Here is a 24,585-nt window from a genome sequence, read left to right as displayed (position 1 = left end):
CAGTATATGTCCTATATAATAAAAGGCTAATATGCAAATTGTCCCCTCGACCAACAGGCATGCTGGCCAACTGCCCATGTTTCCACTGCCTGGCCAGGCTGGCCAGACCCCGCCCAGGCACAAATTCATGCATCAGACCTCTAAAATAAATAAATAAATAAATATATATATATATATATATATATATATATATATATATATATAATACATATACACACACACACACACACTGAGCGGCCAGATTATTATGCATCCAGAGATCATAATAATCTGGCCACTAGTGTATATGTTATATGTTAATATCATGCTTTTATTTTGGTCTGATATACAGTATAATCTGGTATAGCTTTGTGTTAGCTCTCTAAAAAGTGTGTCACTCTAGGTATGACTACTCCCTAGTATCTAAGCTACTGATTAGCCTGCCCGGAAGATTCATTATTTATTTGCCCCCAAAGAAAAGAGAGTAAGGAGGACATCCCTCTTCTGCAATCAGGTTGTTTTTGGTGGGCTCCCATACATTTTGGAACAGGGAGTATCACCCAATTGTACTCAGCCTCATCCAGTCCTTCTTGATCTCAAAACAATGTTCAGGAAACCAAGGTTGGGGAAGTAAAAATTCTAAAGGGAAAATTTCCAATTTTAAATTGGAACCCTTATAATTCAGAAGAAAGAAATAAAAGACATCCTAAAAGATTCTAGTGGCATTCCTAAAACAATGAGTATTGGCACTATTTCAAACTAGGAATATATAAGATAATCAAATGGTGGGGAGGGTTTAAAAAGGGGGGAAATGGAAGTAAAATGGGAGATATCTGTAATACTATCAACAGTAAAAAATGTATTTTAAAAATAAATTGGGACTTGGTGATTCCAAGATGGTGGTCGGGAGGATGGCAGTGAGGGTGAGTATGAGGGCGTGAAAAAGTGAAAGGGGAGTATGTGGATATGTGGTATGTGTGTCTGAGCTAGGAACCACCAGGCCTTACAGGACTTTCGGGGGTTGGCAGACTGGGCTCACATAGCCGGGCAGCCTCTGCTATTGCCATAATCTCTCCTGGAGCACCAGCTGTGCCACAGAGGCTGCACCATCTTGAAAGTGAGAGCCAGCAGCTGCAACCTGCAACCACGTGCACCAGGAGAGTCAGCACCTGCAGCATGCAACTGTGGACCTTCAGGGAGGCAGCAGCTGCTGTCTGCTATCTCACTGGGAGACAGCAGCCACTGCACTCAACCATGCATGCACACACACACACACACACACACACACACACACACACACGAAACCAGGAGATACCACTAGCAACCATGTGCAGAACCTACAGCTACCACCTGTGATCACACATGCAAGGGGAGCCAGCAGCCACCGCCTGAGACCTCACAGGGAGCCACCAGCCACTGTATGAGACTGCACACATGCATAGGGAGCCAGAAGACACCACCTGCAACCATGTGGGGAGCCAGCACCCATTGCCTGGAATCACACAGGGAGCCAGCAGCTGCCCCACAACCTACAGGGAGCAGCCAGCGACCGTCTCTAACTGCCTGAGGACCAGCTGCCATCCCTTGACTCTGAGAGCAGCACCAACTGTGCAACCCAACACCAGGCCCTCTACTGTAGCCTCAGGCCCTGAATGATTTGACACCTAAATCCTTCAGTGAAAGCAAAAGTGGGGAGACAAAAGAACAACCCCCAAAGGAAAGGAAAGGGGGAATCTCCAGAAAGAGAACTAAAGGAAACAGAGGCATAGAATATGTCACAAAAATAATTCAGAATAAGGGTCATATAGTTCATAAAATGGATGAACGAGAAAATCAACCTATGTAAGAACCAAGAAGAAATAAAGAGTGATACAGATACAATAAAAAGCACTATGAAAGCTTTCAACAGTAGATTAGGAGAATGAAGGACCAAAAGACAGGGAAGCAAAACAAACCTAATCTGAACTGCAATGGTAGAAAAAAAATCAAAAGACAGGAGGAGAGCCTCAGGGAGCTTTGGTACAATATGAAACGAAGCAACATACATAAAATAGGGGTGCAAGAATGACAAGAAGAAGAGCAAGGGCTAGAACACCTACTCGAAGACATAATGTCAGAAAATGTCCCTAGTCTGGGGAGCAATAAAGTAACACAAGCAGAATCCCAAACCAGATTAACCCAAAAAGATCCACACCAAGACACATCGTTAAGTACAGTGGCAAGTGTTAACATCAGAAAGAGAACCATACAGGCTGCAAGAGAGACAGAGAAAGTGTCTACAAGGGTTCTCCCAATACATTATTAAATGATATCTCAACAGAAATACATCAGGCCAGAAAGGAATGGAAGAAAGTATACAAAGTGATACAAAGTAAGGGATTGAATCCAAGAATACTCTATCCTGCAAGGCTATCATTCAAAATTGAAGGAGAAATCAGGAGCTTCACAGACAAAGAAAAGCAAACGGAGTTTATCACTACCAAGCGAGCAATGCAAGAAATGCTAAAGGGACTGGTGTAAAATGAAGAAGAAAAAATTAAAAATGGAGAAGAAGGAACACAGGCAAAACTAAAATAAAAATGGCTACAAATAAGTACCTATTAATAATAACTTTAAACATAAATGGATTAAATGCTCCAATCAAAAGACAGCAGGTGGCCGAATGGATAAGAAAACATGACCTGTGTATTTACTCTATTCAAGAGACCCACCTAAGAATAAGAGATGCACATAGACTGAAATTGAAGGGACAGAAAAATATATTTCAGGCAAATATAAATGAAAAAAAAGGCTGAGGTATCAATACTTATATCTGACAAAATAGATCTCAAAGTGAAGATCATAACAGAAATATGGAAGGCCACTTCATAATACTACAGGGATCAATAAAACATGAGGATATAATCCTGGTAAACATATATGCAGGAGCATTCAATTATATATATACAAACACACACACACACACACACACACACACACATACTTCTGGAAGGTATCAAGAGAGAGATCAACAGCAACATGATCATAGTAGGGGAATTTAATACCCCATTGACATTACTGGATAAGTCCTTTAGAGAAAAAAATCAACAAAGAAACAACTATCCTAAATGACTTACTAGATCAGATGGACTTAATTGACATGTTCAAAACATTTCATCCCAAATCTACAGAATATACATTCTTTTCAAGTGCACATGGGATATTTTCAAATATAGACAACATATTGGATCACAGGCAAAGTCTTTCCAAATTCAAAAAGACTGAAATCATATCAAGCATCTTCTCAGATGAGAATGGTATAATATTAGAAATAAAACACAATAAAAAAAATTTTTTAAATTCAAACACTTGAAGGCTGAATAGCATGTTATTAAACAATAGTTGAGTTACCAAAAACATCAAAGAGGAAGTTAAAAACATCCTGGAAACAAATGAAAATAATAATAAAACAATCCAAAAACCTATGGGACACAGTGAAAGCAGTCCTGAGAGGGAAGTTCATAAGATTACAGGCAAACCTCAAAAAAACAAGAAAAAATTGTCACAAATTATCTAACTCTACAACTTAAGGAATTAGAAAGAGAACAACAAGAAAAGCCAAGAGTGAGCATAAGGAAGAAGATAATAAAGATTAGAGCAGAAATAAATGACATAGAGGCAAAAAAAAAAAAAAATACTAAAGATCAATGAGAGCAAGAGCTGGTTCTTTGAAAGGATAAGCAAGATTGATGGGCAGGCTCACCAAGAAGCAAAGAGAAATGACCCAAATAAATGAAATCAGAAATGAAAGAGGCAAAATAACCACAGACCCCACAGAAATACAAAGGATTGTAAAAAAAAAAAAAAAAAAAAAAAATACTGTGAACAACTCTATTCCAACACACATTACAACCAAGAGGAAATAGACACATTCCTAGAAAAAAATATGACTTTCCAAAACTCAATCAAGAAGAATAAAAAAAAAAAATCTAAACAGACCAATAACTCTGGAGGAAATTGAAGCAGTCAACAAAAAGCTTCTATCAAACAAAAGCCTGGGGTCAGACAGCTTCACAGGGGAGTTTTAACAAACATTCAAAGAAGAACTAAAACTTATCCTTCTCAGAATATTAAAAAAAAAAAAAAAAAAAAAAAAAAAAAACAAAAAAAAAAAAACAAACCTCAAGAGGAAGGCACACTTCCAAGCTCTTTCTACAAAGCCAAAATTACCCTAATTCCAAACCAGAAAACCGGATAAAGACAATACAAAGAAATCCCTGATGCATATAGATGCTAAAATCCTAGCAAATTGGATTCAGCATTACAACAGAATGATCATTCACCATTACCAAGTGGGATTTATCCCAGGGATGCAAGGCTGGTACAATATCTGCAAGTCAATAAACGTGATGCATCACATACACAAATTAAAAGGAAAAAAAATCACATAATCATAGCAATTGATACATATAAAGCCTGTGACAAAACCCAAAACCATTTCATAAAAACTCTCAGCAAAGTAGGAATAGAGGGAACATAATTCAATAATAAGAGTCTTAATCGACAAAACTACAGCAAACATCATACTCAATAAACAAAAACTAAAACCATTTTCCCTAAGAACAGGAACAAGACAGGGATGCCCAATTTAACCATAGTACTGAAAGTGCTAGCCAAAGCGATCATACAAAAAGAAGAAATAAAAGGCATCCAAATTGGAAAAGAAGAAGTAAAATTGCCATTATTCCCAGATGACATGATATTGTACTTAAAAAACCCTAAAGACGCCAAAACCGGTTTGGCTCAGTGATAGGGCATCCGTCTGCGGACTGAAGGGTCCCAGGTTCAATTCTAGTCAAGGGCATATACATTGGTTGCGGGCATATCCCTAGTAGGGGATGTGCAGGAGGCAGCTGGTCAATGTTTCTTTCTCATAGATGTTTATAGCTCTCTATCCATCTCCCTTCCTCTCTGTAAAAAAACAAACAAAAAAAAAAATCCTGAAGACTCTATAATAAAACTACTAGACTTAATAAATGAATTCAGCAACATAGCAAGATACAAATTTAACACTCAGAAATCTATGGCTTTTTACACACCAATAATGAAAGAGAAATGGAAAAGAAAAGAAAAGGAAAAAAAAGCAATTCCATTTACCACTGCAACACAAAAATTAAGGTATCTAAGAATAAATTTAACTAAGGAGGTAAGGCCCTAACCTCAGAAAATTACAGGATGCTGAAAACAGAGATACAGGAAGACATAAACAAAGTGAATAATATTTCATATTCATGGATTGGTAAAATCAGCATCAAAATATATATCCTACCCAAAACAATCTATATATTCAATATCATTCCCATTAAAATACCAATGGCATACTTCAAAGATCTAGAACAAACTCTCCAAAAATTCATCTGGAAAAAAAAGACTCCAAATAGCTGCAGCAACCATGAGAAAGTAAAAAAAATTTAGAGGAATCACAATAGCAGATATCAAGCTATCTTACAAAGCCACTGTCATCAAAACTGCCAACAAAATGGTACAAGAACAGATATATAGACCAATGGAGCAGAACAGAGAACCCAGAAATTGACCCAAGTCATTATGCTGAATTAATATTTGACAACGGAAGCAAGAGCATACAATGGAGTCAAGAGAGTTTCTCCAATAAATGGTGCTAGTAAAATTGGACGGATACATGCAAAAAATGAAACTAGAACACCAATTTACACCATACACAAAAACAAACTCAAAATGGCGAAAGGACTTAAATGTAAGACTTTCGAGAAACCTTAAAAATCTTAGCAGAAGCCATCGGCAGCAAAATAGCAGACATTTGTCATAGCAATATATTTACCAATATAGCTCCTAGGGCAATGAAAACTAAGGAGAAAATAAACAAATGGGACTACAGCAAAATAGAAAGCCTCTGCACAACAAAAGAAACAATCAACAAAACAACAAGAAAGCCCACCGCAAATTAGAACATATTTGCCAATGCTACCTCTGATAGGAGTTTAATCTCCAAATTTTATAGAGAACACCTACATTTTAGCAAAAGGAAGATAAATAATACGATCAAAAAGTGGGCTAAGGACCTAAATAAACACCTTTTGAAAGAAGACATACAGCCAAGAGACATATGAAAACATGCTCAAAGTCACTAATCACCTGAGAGATGCAAATCAAAACAACAATGCAGTACCATCTAACACCTGTCAGAATGGCTATCATCAACAAATTAACAAACACCACATCCTGGAGAGAATGTGGAGAAAAAGGAACCCCCTTGCACTGCTGGTGGAAATGCAAACTGGTACAGCCTTTGTGGAAGACAGTATGGCATTTCCTCAAAAAATTTAAAATGGAACTCCCATTTGACCCATTAATCACTCTTATAGAACATATCCCAAGAAAACAGAAACACCCATCAGAAAGGATATATATGTGCCCCTATGTTCATAGCAGCACAATTTACCATAGCTAAGATTTGAAAACAGTCTAAGTGCCCATCAGTAGATGAGTGGATTAAAATACAATGGCACATCTATGCAATGAAATATTATGCTGATGTAAAAATGAAGGAATTCTAACCATTTGCAAGAGCATGGATGGAACTGGAGAGCATTATGCTAAGTGAAATAAGTCAGTTATAGAAAGTTAATATCACATGATCTCAATCATTTGTGGAATATAACGAACAGCATAAACTGATGAACAATAACAGAACCTGAGTAATAAAAGCATCAAAATAGACTATCCAACCTATGAAGGAAGGCAGGCGGTAAAGGGATAAGAGATCAACCAAAGGACTTGTATGCATGCATATGAACATAACCAATAGACACAGATGGGAGTGGTGGGGGGGGGGGGAGGGCAGGGATGGCATGTGCTTGGGTTGAAGGTGGCTGCAGAAAGATCAATGGGGAGAGAAGGAAACTTATGTAATACATTAAACAATAAAGAACTTAATTTAATAAAAAAAAACCTAAAATAAAAAATAAATTAATTATCCTGTAAAATTACATGCACTGTAATTTCTACTTTTAAAGTGCCTAATATTGGGTACATTTTATGTCACTAAACAATATCAATGTTGATATACAAACAAGAATACAAACTTATACTTTCCAAGATTTTTTTAACCTTATAATTAAAATTAAACTGATTTAGGGGACCAAAGATGGCTGCCACAGGAAGATAGGCTGCAAGATAGTGTGTGAGTGAGAGAATGAAAGAAGTGTGTGTGGACGTATGGGGAGTGTCTATTTGTGAGTGAGGGACAGTTATATTCTAAGGGACTGTCGGGGACTGCTGATCCGGGCTCCCCTGGCTGGGCAGCCTCCACTGCTGCTCAAATCTCTCCTGGAGTGACCGCACCATCTTCAAGGGCAGAATGGCTGTGATCAGAAGCCTATCCCTAGGGTACCTCCTAGGACTCTACAACCACAACACCAAGGAACCGGCTGCGAAAGGAAGAACACCACGTCTCAAGCAGTGTGAATATGTGGACTTGGATGAGTTCTGCACCTTCTCACAGAAAGGTCAGATTTCGTCCAGAGAAAGGTGAAGTCTTTATCCAAGCTGAAGGGAGAAACATGTGCAGCACGATATACAGGTTCAGAGGAAGTCTATGCCCACAAAATTTTCAGCAATTGGGAACAGCATAGTCCACAAATGTGGAAGAGGATCCACAGGGCTGCTGGCAAAAGGGAACTCTATAAATTAACCCACAGCTGGGATAGGCACAAAAAGGCAACCTGCAGTTTTACCAGTAAACCAGCTGTGCTGTGCCAGAGGGAGAAGACATGCACAAAGACGTGCAGAGAGTCATGCACAGTGCCAGAGCAAAAAAGTCATGAGTTCGTGCACTTACTCTGGCTCTTTATTCTCTTTAAATCCTTGCTTTTGATTACTAAGCCCAGTACATAGGATAACCCAATTACAAATACTCTCAGAGTCTGTAGGGGAAAAATGGTTTTGTGGAACCTGGGAATCAGAGCAGGGAGAAATAACCTGAAAACCAGCTCTGGGGCAGTCCATTTCCCCAAACCAGTGTTGAGTATGGCAGGGAAAACAAAGTCTAAATACCGGGTAGAGAGGACTTATAGCCCCAGAGGTCAATACAGAAATACTGCCACCCAGGTGTTGAATCACAAATTGAATCTTGTGTAAATACAACTACAGGCAGGCTGAGAAACACAGAAATACTGCCTGCTTGAAAACAGGATTGAGATTACAACCCAGAGGAGCTGTGGAACTCAGGGAACTTCAATTCTGTCATGACTACCTAACAGAAAACAGGCATGCCAAACAGAACAGTAGAGGAAGTGAATGACCTTCAGTACTGCACACTTTTATATTTTACTTAAGAAACTAATTTTTTTATTTTTCTTTCTCTCTTGATTTTACCTTTTTAATTATTATTTTTATTTTTAATCAGCATTATTATTACTACTATTTTACCTTTTTAAAAATGTGATATTTTATTTTCTCTTTATTTTATTTTGGGATTAGTATTCTACATTCTATTTTCATTTTTCCTTTAGCATCATTTTACTTTATCTCAACTTTTACCTTTATGCCAACACTCTTTCTCATTTTTCCCCATTTTTTCCTGTTTCTCTTACCCTATTCCTGCTTTAGATTTTCCCTATTCCTTCTTTTTATCCCATTAAAAATTCAACCTACTTATATATCTAATTTCTGATCCCCTGCTCCAAATACATGCACACTTCTCTCTTCTCTTTCTTCACAATCCAATTTTTTTCTCTCGTTTTTGTTGTTGTTGTTTTATGTTTTTATTGTTTTGTTTTATTTTGCACTTTTCTCTATGTCCTATTGTTGTTGTTTGATTGTTGATTAGTTTGGGTTTTGTTTGTTTGTTTGTGTGATTATTTCTCTCCCCCCCTCTCTCTTTTTGCTTCTGTTTTTCCTTTCCTTACTTGTTATTTGTTGTTGTTTGTAGTTTTCATTCATCTCTGGGTTAATTGTTTTCATTTTTTTGTGGAATAGTTGTTGTTCTCTTGGAGTTTTCTTCCAATATAAATAGTTTTCCCCCTTCTTTTTTATTCTCTTTCTTTCTCTCTTACATTTTTTTTTTCTCAATACCATTTTTTTTTCAATCTTTTTTTTTTATCCCCTAATTCTCTTATCTCCAGTGGTCCCTTTATTTAGGGTTGTTAGTATCATGAATACATTTGTGTTCAGTGCCTTGTGCCTTGTTGGGTTGTATTCTTTGCCTTTAACTCAATGCAGGAGAGAGAGAGAGAGAGCTATATTACCAGACACCCAAAGAGGAGAGATAATTGGGGAGACAAAGAAACAGCCTGCATATGAAAGAAAAAGAGGCATCACCAGAAAAGAAAGTAAACGAAATGGTGGCAAGGAACATGTCAGAGAAAGAATTCAGAGAAATGGTCATAAGATTGTTGAAAAGGTAGAAAGATAAATTCAACAATATGTGTAAGAATCAAGAGGAAATTAAGAAGAATCAAAAAGAAATGAAAATTGACATCACTGCAATAAAACAAAATCAATAGAAAGCATCAACAGTAGACTAGAAGAAGCAGAGGACCACATAGTGAGCTAGAAGACAAGGTAGAAAAAAATTCTCAAGCAGAGCAGCATCTAGGAAAAAAAAAAAAAAAAAAAAAAAAGAAAAAGAAAAAGAAAAAAAAAAAACTTAAAAACCAGGAGGAGAGCCTAAGGGCACTTTACGACAACACAAAACAAAACAACATCCGCATAAAAAGGATGCCAGAAGGAGAGGAAATTGAGCAAGGAATAGAAAACGTGTTTGAAGAAATAATGACAGAAAACTTCCCTGATATAGGCAAGTCCAAGAAGTTCACAGAGTCCCAAACAAAATGAACTCCAAAAGACCAACACCAAGGTACATTATAATTAAGTTTGCAGACACCAATTACAAAGTAAGAATCTTAAAAGCAGCCAGAAAGAGACTGAAAGTAACCTACAAAGGATCCCTCATCAGACTAGCAACTGATTTCTCACCAGAAACCCATCAGGACAGAAGGAAATGGAATGAAATATACAAAATCATGCAAAGGAAGAGTCTGAATCCGAGGATACTATACCCAGCAAGGCTATCAATAAAAATTGAGGGAGAAATTAGGAGCTACACAGACAAAAAAGGACTAAGGGATTTTATCACCAACAAACCAGCTATGCAAGAAATGCTAAAAGGTCTGCTGTAAAAAGAAGAAATAAGTGAAGAAGGAACACAGACATAAGGAATTAAAATGGTGACAAACAAGTACCTATTAATAATCACTTTAATAATAAATGGATTAAATGCACCAATCAAAAGACATAGGGTAGCTGACTAGATAAGAAAACATGACCCATATATCTGTTGTCTAAAGGAAACCCACCTCAGAACAAAGGACTCACACAGACTGATAGTGAAGGGATGGAAAAAGATTTTTCAGACGAATGGAAATGAAAAAAAAAAAAAAGATGTGGTAGCAATACTTATATCTGACAAATTAGATCTCAAAGTGAAGGACATAACAAGAGATAAGGAAGGCCACTTCATAATAAGACAGGGAGCAACCCAACAAGAAGATATAACTCTGGTAAACATAATACAGGAACTTAATACAGGAACACCCAAATACATTTAAAAAAAATTTCAGGAGAATATCAGGGGAGGGAATGACAGCAATACAGTCATAGTAGGGGACTTTAATACCCAACTAACAACACTGGACTAATCCTATAAACAAATAATCAGCAAAGTAACATCAATCCTAAATGACTCACTAGATCAGATGGAATTAATTGATATCTTCAAAAGATTTCACCTCAAAGCCACAGAATATACATTCTTCTCAAGTGCACATGGGTCATTTTAAAAAATAGAACATATATTGGGACCAGACAAAGTCTCTTCAAATTCAAGAAGATAGAAATTATATCAAATATCTTCTTAGATCACAATGGCATAAAATAAAACTAGAAATCAACTAAAATAATCAAAAAATCAAACACCTTGAGTCTAAATAGCATTCTATTAAATGACTGGGTTACCAGAGAGAGCAAAGAAGAAATAAAAACATCATGGCAACAAATGACAATGAAAACACAATTCAAAATCTATGGGAAATAGTGTCAGCAGTCTTTAGAGGAAAGTTCATAGCTCTACATGCCTACCTCAAAAAATAAGAAACAATGGTAATAAATTATCCAACTCTACAACTCAAAGAGTTAGAAAGAGAGCAACAAAGAAAGCCCAGTGTAAGTAGAAGAAATGAAATAATAAAGATCAGGGCAGATATAAACGACATAAATGAATGATAAAGATCAGGGTGGAGACAAAAAAAAATACAAAAGATCAATAAAACCAAGAACTGGTTCTTTGAAAGTATAAACAAGATTTATGAACCTCCATCCATGCTCACCAAGAAGCAAAGAGAGAGGACCCAAATAAGCAAAATCAGAAATGAAAGAGGTGAAGTAACAACCGATCTCACAGAAATACAAATGATTTTTTAAAAAATACTATGAACAACTCTATTCAAATAAAATGGACAACCTAGATAAAATGGATATATTCTTATAAAAACACAAGCTCCCAAAACTCAACCAAGACAAATCAAAAAAACCTGAATATGCCAATAACTACCAAAGCTATTGAAACAGAGATAAAAAAAAAAAAAAATCTTCTAGCAAACAGAAGCCCTGGTTTAGGCAGCTTTATAGGGGAATTCTACCAAGTATTTAAAGGATAACTAAACCTATCCTCCTCAGACTATTCAAAAAAATTAAAGAAGAAGACACACTTTCAAGCTCTTTGTATGAAGCCAGCATTACCCTAATCCCAAAACCAGGTAAAGAAATCAAAAAAGAACTACAGGTCAATATCCTTGATGAAAATAGATGTTAAAATCCTCAACAAAATTCTAGCAAATCAGATTTAGAAATACATTAGAAAGATCATACATCATGATCGAGTGGGATTTATTCTGGGGATGTAAGGATGGTACAATATCTACAAATCAATAAATGTGATACATCACATAAACAAATTGAAAGACAAAAATCACATAACCATATCAATTGATGCAAGAAAAAGCATTTGACAAAATCCAACACTCTTTCTTGATAAAAAAAAAAACAAAAAAAAAAAAAACCCTTCTCAGCAAAGTGGGAATAAAGGGATCATACCTCAACATAATAAAGGCCCTATATGACAAACCTACAGCAAACATCACACTCAGTGGGTAAAAACTAAACTCATTTACCCTAAGAACAGGAAGAAGACAAGGATGTCCACTTTCACCACTCCTGTTCAACATAGTACCAGAAATACTAGCCAAAGTAATCAGACAAGAAGAAATAAAAGGCATCCAAATTGGAAAAGAAGTAAAACTGACCTTATTCACAGATGACATGATACTATACATAGAAAACTTCAAAGACTCCATCAAAAAACTACTAGACCTAATAAATTAATTTGGCAATGTAGCAGGATACAATATTATCACTCAGAAATCTATGACCTTTTTATACACCAATAATTGAACTCACAGAAAGAGAAATGAAAAAAAAATCCCATTTATCATTGAACCAAAAAAATTAAGATACCTAAAAATAAACTTAACTAAGGACATAAAAGACCTGTACTCAGAAAACTATAGGACATTGAAATAAGAGATCGAGGAAAACAAATAAATGGGAAAACATACCATGTTCATGGGTTGTTAGACTCAACATCATTAAAAAGTTCATACTACCTGAATCAATCTACAGATTCAATGCAATACCTATTAAAATACCATTGATTTCAAAGACCGAGATCAAACTCTCCAAAAATTCATCTGAAATTAAAAAAAAAAAAAAGACCCTGAATAGCCACAGCTATCCTGAGAAACAAGAACAATGTCGGAGGCTTCAAACTACCAGACATCAAGCTATATTACTAAGCCACAGTTCTCAAAACAGCATGGTACTGGCACAAGAATGGACATACAGATCAATGGAACAGAATAGAGAACCCAAAAATTGACCCAAGTCATTATACTCAATTAATATTTAAAAAAGAAGGTAAGTGTATACAATGAAGTCAAAACAGTCTCTTTAATAAATGGTGCTGGGAAATTTGGTCAGATACATGCAAAAATAAATAAATAAATAAATAAATAAATAAATAAATAAATAAATCTAGATCACCAACTTACACCATACAGAAAAACAAACTCAAAATGGATAAAGGACTTGAATATAAGACAAGGAAACCATAATATATCCTACAAGACTCCATAGGCAGCAAAATTGCAGACATATGTCATAGCAATATCTTTTCAGACATCTTTCCTAGGGCAAGAGAAACTAAGGATAAAATCAAATGGGACTACATAAAAATAAAAAGCTGCTGCACAGCAAAAGAAACCATCCACAAAACAAGAAATCCCCCTGCATGGGAGAACATATTTGCCAATGTTATCTCTGATAAGAGTTTAATTTCCAACATTTACAGGGAACTCATACAACTTAACAAAAGGAAGATAAACAATCCAATCAAAAAATGGGCAAGGACCTAAATAGACACTTCTTGAAAGAGGATATTTAGAAAGCCAAGAGACTTATAAAAACATGTTTAAAGTCACTAATCATCCGAGAGATGCAAATCAAAACAACAATAAGGTACTTACCTCACACAGGTCAGAATGGCTATAATCAACAAACCGACAAACAACAAGTGCTGCTGGCGATGATGCAGAGAAAAAGGAACCCTCTTTCACTGATAGTTCAGCCAATGTAGAAAAAGAGTATGGCGTTTCCTAAAAAAAAATTTTAAATGGAACTGCCATTTGACCCAGTAATCCCACTTCTAGGAATATATCCCAAGAAAACAGAAAAACCAATCAAAAAGGATATATGCACCCCTATGTTCATAGAAGCACAATTTGCAATAGCTAAGATTTGGATACAGCTTAAATTCCCATCAGCAGATGAGTGGATTAGAAAACTGTGGTACATCTACAGAATGCAATTCCACGCTGCTATAAAAAAGAAGGAATTCTTAACATTTGCAGCAGCATGGATGGAACTGGAGAGCATTATGCCGAGTGAAATAAGCCAGTCAATGAAAGAGAAATACCACATGACCTCACTCATTTATGGATAATAAAGAACATTATAACCTGATGAACAAAAAGATAGATACAGAGGCAGAGAATCATCAAACAAACTGTCAAATTACATCTGGAAGTCTGGGGAGGGTTGTGGGGAAAGGTAAGAGATCAACCAAAGGACTTGTATACATGCATAGAAGCATAACCAATGGATGCCAGACACTGGGGGAGTGGGGTGAGGGCATGTGCTGGGGGATAGGGCAGGCTAGGGGAAGGTCAATGGGGGGGAAAGGAGACATACATACTATTATTTGTAATACTTTAAACAATAAAATTAAATTTAAAAATAAAGGGAATGGAAATCAGAAAAACAAAACAAACAAACAAAATACTTGGTTTTTTGCTTCAATTCTATGGTAATCTAGCTTGTAATCTATACTTTAATTTATTCTGTTTCATATTATTTTATTATTTTTTCATTTAAAATTTTAATGTTGACATAAATACCTTTCTCTTTGCTCACTTTCATCTACCCACATCTCCCCCTTGATTGTTCTTCACTCAATTGTCCGTATTCAAGGGTTATATGTATATGTTCATTAGATAAAGATACTAACTTGAACCGAATACATGCCCATCATCCTGACTTCCAAATGCGCCTTTTTCTGCTGTGCAATTAGGAGGAGAAAACCCCTTGTCACAATGGCAATGATGGAAATTGTTGCAAAACTAGAATAATCAGAAAATAGAACAATTTTTTTATGTACAAAGATGGTTTACAACAGAGACAAATGAATATTCTATGTTTATTCAACAGATAAGAAGCTATCCATTCTAGAAAATTGATCTTAAATAAACAATTCAACTAATTTTTTCTTGAAAGTGTCTATACCTTAAAAAGTACATCTAGCTTCTGTTACCAAGTTAATTTTTTTTTTATTCTTTCAACTCTTCACATACCCAAAAACAAATATTGGCAATTACCAGTAATTTGTCATTTACTTTCTAGCTTCACAGGATAGCCCATACCCTAAATTAATTAGTAAGACTAGAAAGAAAATTCATATGACTTTATTCTCTCTGTAAAAATAATATTATTTTGGTTATATGGTAACACCTAGTGCTTATAGCACATCCACCCCACATATTTACCAAACATTTTATATGTCCAGAATTATCTTATAAAAACATGTTTAAAGTCACTAATCATCTGAGAGATTTAAATCAAAACAACAATGAGGTACTTTATCTTCTTTAATAGTTTGGCAAGATTTCTTAGTAAAATAATGTTAAAGCTATAAATTATAGACAATTAAATGGCACCAAGTAGTATAAAAATTATTTAGAAAATTATTCAAATGATTTTGTAAACCTCTAAACTGTTTCTTAAAATTTTCAAAACATGTAACTTAAAAAGAAAATTGAAATTACTTACTCCTCTGTTGTTACAGTCTCTAGCATTGTCGCATGCATTATAATTGTCCATGTGTCTAATCTCTTTACAGGCAAACATGACACAAAACTAAAACAATTCAAAAGGAAATGAAAAATAAAATCAGCAAACAATTTATTGTGTACATTGATAATATAGATGAAAAACTATTTAAAAATTCCAGAATTCATATTACCAAGGATTGACATAAAAATCCAAAAAATAAAATAATTGTAAGTTCATTGAAATAAATGTGAAATAAGCTATGTACATTCAGATTATAAAGTTGTAATCAGATGTAAGAAGTTGGAAATTTTATTTTCTTACCATCTAACACCAGAAGTCCTCTTAGAAAGATACATTCTTGAAAAAATTATTTGATTAGTTCCTTGAGTTCAAGATTTCACTGAAAAGCATTTTTAAATGCCTATGCCTGAGCTCAACCTGAGACAATTATATTAAAACTAGAGGCCCGGTGTACAAAATTCATGCACATGATGGTGGACCCAAAGCCTGGCCTGTACCCTCTCCAATCCAGGATCCCTCTCACAATCCTGAACCACTAGTTCCTAATTGCTCCCCTGCTGGTCTGATGGCACTAACTGCTCTCCCTGCCAGCTTGATACCCCAAATGCTTTCCCCTCCTAGCCTGATCCCCCTAACTGCCTACCTGATCTCTCCTCCTGGCCTGATCCCCCTAATTGCGTATATGCACTCCCCTTCTAGCCTGATCGCCCTAAATGCCTATCTGCTCTTCCCTGCTGGCCTGATCCCCGTAACTGCCTAACTTCTCTCCCTTGCTTGCCTGGTCCCCCAATCTGCTCTTTTCTCCTGGCCTGATCCCCCTAATTGTCTATTTGCACTCCCCTCCTGGACTGATTTCCCTGACTGCCTATCTGCTCTCCCCTCCTTGTCTGACTGCCCTAACTGCCTATCTGCTCTCCCTTCCTCTCTACACCCTTCAGACCCCTGGCACAGGCGTTTTTAACTCTCCTTCATGGTCCATCCCCACCTGATTGGTCATTACGTGACATTATCCTGGTCAATTTGCATATTCCTCTATTATTAGTATAGATTAGAGGCCCAGTGCATGAAATTTGTGCATGGGGGTGTGTGTCCCTCAGCCCCACCTGCACCCTCTCCAATCTGGGACCCCTCGAGGGATGTCCAACTGCTCTCTCACAATCCAGGACTGCTGGCTCCAAACTGCTCATCTGCCTGCCTTCCGTATTGCCCCTAACTGCTTCTGCCTGCCAGCCTGATTACCCCCTAACCACTCCCATGCCAGCCTGATTGATGTCTATCTACTCCCCTGTCAGCCTGTTTGCCCCCAACTTCCCTCCTCAGCTGGCCTGGTCACTCCCAACTGCCCTTCCCTGCAGGATTGATCACCCCCAACTGCCCTCCCTTACAGGCCTGGTACCTCCCAACTACCTTCCCCTGCTGGCCATCTTGTGGTGGCCATCTTGTGTCCACATGGGGCAGGATCTTTGATCACATAGGGGCAGCTATCTTGATCTTATATGTTGGAGTGATGGTCAATCTGCATATCACTCTTTTATTAGATAGGATAGAGGCCTGGTGCATGGGAGGGGGCCAGCTGGTTTGCCCTGAAGGGTGTCTCGGATCAGAGTGGGGGTTCCCTTGGAGTATGGGGGTGGCCTGCAGGAGGGGCCTGTGGTTGTTTGCAGGCCAGTGATATCCCCTAGTGACCCAAGTGGAGGTCCTTGTATCTGGAATTTATTTACCTTCTACAATTGAAACTTTGTAGCCTGGAGCAGAGCCAAGCCTCCTGTTCCATCTGTGGCTGCCCCCATTTTTATAATTGAAACTTTGTATCCTTGAGTGGAGGCCTGGGAGTATGTGGAAAGCTTGGCTTCCTCTGTTGCTGGGGAAACCCAAGCTTCCCTTCTGGTAGCCATCTTGGTTGGGTTCATTTGCATACTCACTCTAATTGGCTGGTGGGCGTGGCTTGTTAGTGTAGCAGAGTGATGGTTAATTTGCATATTATTTTTTTTATTAGGTAGAATACCTGAGACAGGGTCTAGGCAATTATCTGTGAGCAGTCAGGGTTGAGTATTATCTGATGGGAGATTGAGGTTTTAACATCATTAGTATAAGGCTACTCCCATAACCACATAAAATTGCAACTACATAACAACCATCATTCAGAACCATCTGAAATCTAACAGAATGGAAGTCCTACAACTAGAGATTTAAAGAAGCCATATTGAGATTGGTAGGGGCAGAGACTTAGAATTGGCTGTTCCCACACCTATTTATGGAAAATAAAACTTGGAAGAGATGCCTTTCCTGTGGAGGTTACTCATAAGAAGCAAGGGGTCCCAGTCCCATACTCGGCCTCCAAGACCAGGTTCCAGTGCCAAAAGGAGAAGTTCCCATAGCTTCTTGCTATCCAATCCAGTGGAGATTGTGGCTGAGTGAGATGGAGTACTGCTGGAGTCCCAGGTAGTCCCCCTTAAAGGGCCTGAACATGGCCTTACGTGGACTCACTCCCTCTGAGTTACAGCAATAGCATAGCAGCTTGAAAGGAGTCAGAGACACACAGGCAGGAACTGAATAGTCTGTCATCAGGGCAAGAGCTGAGGGGTATCAGCTTATGGCTAGTGAAAGCCATTGTTCCTTTACTAATACAGTCTCCCCCATGCCCAAACAGGCAGGTGGACACCATATCTGAGTCTCCATCAACCTGCCTCACTCTGTTCACCCTGCCCTGATGATTCCCTGAGACCCTGGTCTCTCTTGCTGGTCTCCCTCAGCTGTTTCCAGTGGCTTTTCCATACAAATGGTCTATTGCAGTTCATGCTTCAGATTTTCCTAAAATCTCTCTCAAACAAGTAGAATCTGGCCTCTGTGTACCCTGAATCACTTGCTAAATGCCCCCGGGCTCAACACTAGCAGCAACGGGCCTTTATTTGTAGCTTAGGCTCTCCTGGGCAGCTTCAACCCCAGCACAAATAATAGCTATCTATAGGTCACCCATGCCAGGTACCTCAAGCAGACCACAGGCAGTGCTGACCCTGAACCTCCCAGAAGGCCCAAGAGCCAGTGTACCACGTTAACAGCTTCAGACTACACTAGATGAAAAACCTCCTACCCCCACAAGCAACACACTCAAGGTGATGACTCAGTGAGCACCAAAGCCCCTCTAAAATAAGTTCTGCTTTGTAGTGTCAGCTCCTGAACAACAGCTGGCATTTTGTAGTCACAGCTGGTCTTCACAGCCAATTGGCCTGGGAGGTCTCAGTGACGTGCCAATAGTAATCAAAGCTCAAATACAAAAGTACAGTTCTCACAGTCTGTCAGTGACAGGATGTAAGCTGACAAGGTCCTTGCATCTGAGGGGGCTAGCAGGGCTGGCACCCTACCCAAACAGTTTTCCCTGACTTGTTTGGATGGCGATTATCAGTAGAATGAAAGCAACTTTTCATGGCTTGCCAAGAAGTCTGTAACTATTTACTGAGATTTACTGTACTAAGAATTTGTCCTTCAGTTCTATCCTTCCTTTAGAGATTTAAGAGGAACAAAGAATACATTCCTCTGGACAGACCTCCTAATTAGTGCCTTGTGTATAAAAAGCATTGCACAGTGAATAAACTTGCTACAGTTCCTGGATGACTTGTAGTCCTCCCAACCCCGCTCTTCTGTCTTTCTTTCTTTCCTCAATTCCCACCTCCCTACCTCAGCCCGGATCAACCTGCCAGGCAGACCCCGGCAATTGGCGCCCAAATCCAGGGATCTGAGGACTTAGGAAGCAGACGGTGAGGAACTCCTCCGAACAAAGAGTGCACTCGTTAAGGTAAGGGAGGAGCAACTTATTGATAGTCGGGAGTAAAGCATGGGACAAAGTGGAAGTGCCCTTTAGAGGCAAATGTTAAAATCTATGTGATCACAAAATAATGTTGTTTCTTGTTCAAATTAGAATCTTAGTGCGTGTATGGAATTTAAAATCTGTAATAAGTGAAACTCCACTGCTGAAACTGCCTCTGGTGTGGAGAAATTCAAAGGCAGCTGGAGAGGGCAGGGCTATCTGCTCTCCCACATTAAGATTACTTACAATAAGACTACTTAATGCCTTGTTTAAAAATTATAAGAGAATTTACAGGGAAATGCAAATCTTGGCCAAATTGGTGTGAGTTATTACTTCAGAAAGCCAAAAGGAAAGAAAAAATTTGAGATCTGTCTATCTTTTAAGCATGAAAAGAAATTCAGCCAGATCTGTTGCTGATGCTTCCCCTGAAGTAAGCAGGATATGGTGGAAGGGAGAGACATAAGGCGATCCAATATAGAAGCCTGCTCTCCTAGTATATTAAATTAAAAGTTTCCTTTCTCGCCATAAAAATGTTTTAAAAATTTAGAAATACGTCTGGGATATCTGTACACGTGTAAAGAGAAAGCTAGTATAAGACAAAATGTGCACACGTCCAATTTTGGATATTAGATAGGTCTTGAACTGGACTTAACTCTTTACAAGGGCTACAGAAATGAAAAACCCAGAGCTGGTTCTTTTTCCTGAGAAAAAAACGGTGAAAAAATCTTCTTGAAAGAAATTCAAGCTAATTCCAGCAACAAGATTTGCATTTCCATAATAAAAGTAGTTTTCAAAATGATAATGAACTTTATTAAAAAATTAACTTTTAAAGCCTTCAAGAAAATAAGTAAATTTGTCTCTGTCATAGAATTTATCCAAAGTAAATACTTTAAAATAATTATAATTGATTCTAGAATCTCAAAGAAATTATTAAAATATAGATGAATAAGTAATGCATTAATACTAAAGATCTAAGTAGCCCAGGTAACTGGCTACATCCTTTGTTGAGGGAAGAAAGGATAGAGGCTCTTCCCCCAGCAGACAGTTAATATAGTGTCCTGCCAGTAGCCATCTTAAAGAATGTGATAATTTACAATCGAATAAACAAAACCTACTTTCCCAGAGCCACTGGAAAATAAAAATTAAAGTTTAAATTTGCCTCGTAAAAAACCTAGAGGACAGAATTGAATCTATTAATTGATTATGTCTTGTATTTTTCTAAGAAATATAAAGTGTTATTAATCTAAGAACTACTAAATATATTTAACTTGCCAGCTTTAAAAGTTCAAAGTACAAATTAAATTAGGAGAAATTATAGAGTTGTGGTAATTAAATACTTAAAGCATAAAAATTTATTTTTAAGAAAATAAAATGTTGTATTTCCTCTAATAATTAGGAATTCAAAATATATTAATTATTGGTCTGATTTTTAAAAGAGGATTGATTCTATAATCCAGTTTAAATATATTTGATATTCTTTAAGATAATTTAGTTATACTATCTATGAAGCATATATATTTTTAATTAAAAATACCTACTTAAGTTACTTTATAAATTAGCTTTTACAATATAATCAATGTCATATAAATTAAATTACATGAGAAGCCAATATTCTATAAATAATTGAATCCTAACTTTATGTGGCCGCTTAATCCTAACTTTAATTAAGCTAGAGGCAGGGCAACATTTGTGGCTTATGAATTCAAAAGTAAATTTACTTTATTTTTAAAGTGAAAATACCTTGTCATGATAACAGTCAGCACCTGTCCATTGCTACAGGTTGCCCAGGACCAAGGGCAAGGAAGGTCGGTGTACACACCCTTCTACATAGAAGTCAAAATACTTAATATTTTATATTCTACCGGGAACACTAGCTTAGGGGCTTGATTTATTTCTAACACAGGGAATAGTATTAACTACCACATTAAAAAAAATATCTCAGGTATTAACATTTTTACAGATAGATCCAGTTCTAGAAAGGCTAGATATATTACAGCAGAGGAGCAAAGGTCTTTCAAACCTCTTGTATTTCAATAGAAATACAAGCTCTTATTTATGCCTTAACAGATTTTACTATGGAGCCCATCAACCTATAGTAATAGTACTTATATGGTAAGTATAGCAAAAATTATTAAAACAGCTACTAGAAGTCACAGTAATTCAGAGGAACTTTTCATTTAATTTTCAGTCTATAAAATATTATTTGAGAATGGCAATTTCCATATTTTATTAGAAACAATGTCCTCAGTATATTATCCACCTTCCTATACCAACCTTAGGGGTAAATCCCCAAAGACTTAAACCTAATCCAATCTAGTAAAATAAATATCACTCAATTGTAGAAAGAGCCATTCGTACTCTTAAAATCATTTAAAAAACAAAAAAAGGGGGAGACAGATGTTATGTGTCACCTCAAGAAAAACTCAGTCATGCTTTTTATACTTTAAAAATTTTTTAAATTGTGATGCAGAGGATCGTACAGCAGGCGAAAGGCATCAGGCCTGTACAATAGCGTCCACTGAGTCAGCTAGGTGGAAGGAAGCATAAACCAGAAAAGAGTTTTATCAGATTCAGTAATCATGTGGGGAAGAGGTTGTGTTTTATATCTTTCCAGAAGGAGCAATAAAGCCAATTCATGTGCCGGAGCATTACGTGTGTTACCACAATGGACTCAGACAAGCTCTTGTGTCCCTTCACTCAAAAGGACTTAGGACTGCCCTAATGACAGCAAAGCAAGAGAAGAAGAAAACTGAAAGCTACACAAGAGACTGAGATACCAACATAGAGTCATCTGAAGAAATCAATGACTGAAGTGCAGCAGATACTTCTTCAATCATGTTCCTACTCATGCAAGCATCTGTTAGCTGCCAGTGTTCTACAAAGTCTTACACAGCCAAGTCAAAAGACTCTGAGTAAATATACATCAGCAGCACAAGAGACTTTTTTTTCATTTAGTAGCTAAAAATGTTAACATATCCATAGTTTTAATTTCTCTCTTATTGTTTTGTTATTTTTTAATAGCCAAAGTTTTGCTCTTGACATTCAAGTTTTAAAAATGATAACATATATATAATTCAGTTTTGCATTGGCATTGTTTATAATTACTTTAATATTAGAGCTTTAATATTATTTAAATTTTACTTTTGTTATTAGTAGCCTAAAAAACAGAAAAGGGGGATCTGTTGGTGACAGGATGTAAGCTGACAAGGTACTTGCATCTGAGGGGGCTAGCAGGGCTGGCCCCCAACCCAAACAGTTTTCCCTGACTTGTTTGGATGGTGATTATCAGTAGAATGAGAGCAATCTTTCATGGCTTGTCAAGAAGTCTGTAACTATTTACTGAGATTTACTGTACTAAGAATTTGTCCTTCAGTTCTATCTCTCCTTTAGAGATTTAAGAGGAACAAAGAATACATTCCTCTGGACAGACCTTGTGTATAAAAAGCATTACGTAGTGAATAAACTTGCTACAGTTCCTGGATGACTTGTAGTCCTCCCAACCCCGCTCTTCTGTCTTTCTTTCTTTTCTCAATTCCCACCTCCCTACCTCAGCCCATTTCAACCTGCCAGGCTGGCCCTGGCAACAGTCCACATCAGGGTGCCTGGAACATCCAGCTCAGGTAACTGGGGAAGCTGTGTTATTGAAGCCTACAAGCATCGACTAAATAAGGCCACTCCAGCTAGTCCAGAAGATGTAGCAGCTCTAGTTAATACATAAAAACAAGATAGGAAAACCTCCAAAATGCAGAGACAAATAAAAAGATCCAAAATGAAAGAATAGGAGACTTCTCCAGAAAAAAATAAAAACAAAAACACGAAATTAAATGGAGGCAAAAAAAACTACCATGCACAGTTCAAAACAATGGTTATAAGGATGCTCAAGGAACTTAGTGAAAACATCAATAGTATGGAAAAGACAAGAAACCATAAAAAAGAATCATTTGGAAATGAAGGATACACTGACTGACATGAAGAATAATTTACAATCAAATTAGCAATTTGAAATAAAGTAAACAAGAAGTATCCAATCAAAATGGAAAAAAGAAAAAAGAATTTTAAAAAAGAATAAAGATAGAGAAACCAAATGGTGGCATAAGGTAAACACCTAAATGCAGCCTACCACAACAATTTTAAAATTACACCTGGAAAACGGAGCAAACATCGCCCTGAACCACCAGAAGGCTGGCTGAGTGGAAGCTCTACCATCTAGGAAGGGAAGAGAAAGGACGCTGAGCCTCAGAAGCTGTGGAGGTACGGAGATCTGTGCACACAGAAAGGGCACAGAATTCGCTGCTGGCTTACTTGTAGCATGTGTAAAGAGGGCAGGCAGCTAATGCACGGCTAGCTTTCTTGTTCAGGAGGAAAACAAAACCTTCCTATTGCACTGATAGCCAGCTCCAGTCAGATAAAATTGGACTGTCAGGAAGTGGGCAAAACTCTCTCAGAGGTGTGTGTAGCCAGCAGCCATTACTGCAGGACTCAGGAACAGGACCCTCTTAGGGTGGGCTGATGGGAAACCAAAGCTTGTCTGTGCCACCCTGAGACTCCGTCTCATCCAAGCGGAGCACAGAAGCCCTCCCAGTGGCTAGCTTTCTCATTAGGGAGAAAAAACCTCCCAACAGCACTGATAGCCAACTCTGATCCGGGAAGAAATTGACGGTCAGGGAGCAGGCAAAACTCGAGAATAGCCTTCCCCCAAATAGTGAACGCACCAGCAGCCAGTGTTGTGGGACTCGGCAAATAGGACCCTCTTAAGGTGGGACTGATGGGAAACCAAAGCTTAACTGTGCCACTCTGAGACTCTGCCCCATCCAAGCTGAGCACAGAAGCCCTCCTAGCTGGCACACTGCTGATCCTCACAGCCAGTTGGCTTGGAGATCATCTTTCCCCAGTGATACCAACAACAAGCAAGGCTTAACAAGACTGCACACACAGCCCACATAGGGCTGCACCAAGACTGTCCACCTCAGGTAACTGGGAAAGCTGAGCTACTGGGCCCTGCTAGGATACCTAGCACACAAAGCTACTCTATCAACTCAGTGAAGCAGCTAAAATGCAAAAAAGAGGCAGGCCACAAAAAAGGAAATGGAGGAAAGCAAAAGAATGGACATAGAATTCAAAACCACAGTTATAAGGTTTTTCAAGAATTTCCTAGAAAAGGTCGATAAAATAAACGAGACCTTTGAGGATATGAAAAAAGATCAACTAGAAATAAAAAGGAACCAACTAGAAATAAAGAAAACATTGTCTGAAATAAAAAA

The 24,585-nt window shown here is 37.6% G+C and overlaps 1 protein-coding gene across 1 annotated transcript in view; it reads right to left on the bottom strand.

The window, feature by feature from the left end:
- Window positions 1-24,585, bottom strand: part of LOC311618707 (disintegrin and metalloproteinase domain-containing protein 5-like) — a gene marked incomplete at its 5' end in the record, with an annotated part of 90,563 nt that overhangs the window by 8,476 nt on the left and 57,502 nt on the right. The window contains 2 exons of the mRNA XM_084876258.1: window positions 14,678-14,789; window positions 15,496-15,582. Coding sequence (XP_084732384.1) covers window positions 14,678-14,789; window positions 15,496-15,582 — 199 coding nt within the window. The remainder of the gene's footprint in view (window positions 1-14,677; window positions 14,790-15,495; window positions 15,583-24,585) is intronic.

Source organism: Pipistrellus hanaki (assembly GCF_964339955.1).
Source record: "Pipistrellus hanaki genome assembly, chromosome: 3".
In the NCBI taxonomy this organism is placed as follows: domain Eukaryota; kingdom Metazoa; phylum Chordata; class Mammalia; order Chiroptera; family Vespertilionidae; genus Pipistrellus; species Pipistrellus hanaki.
The sequence above is the reverse complement of the archived record's forward strand: the minus strand, read 5'-3'. Positions and strand labels throughout refer to the sequence as shown.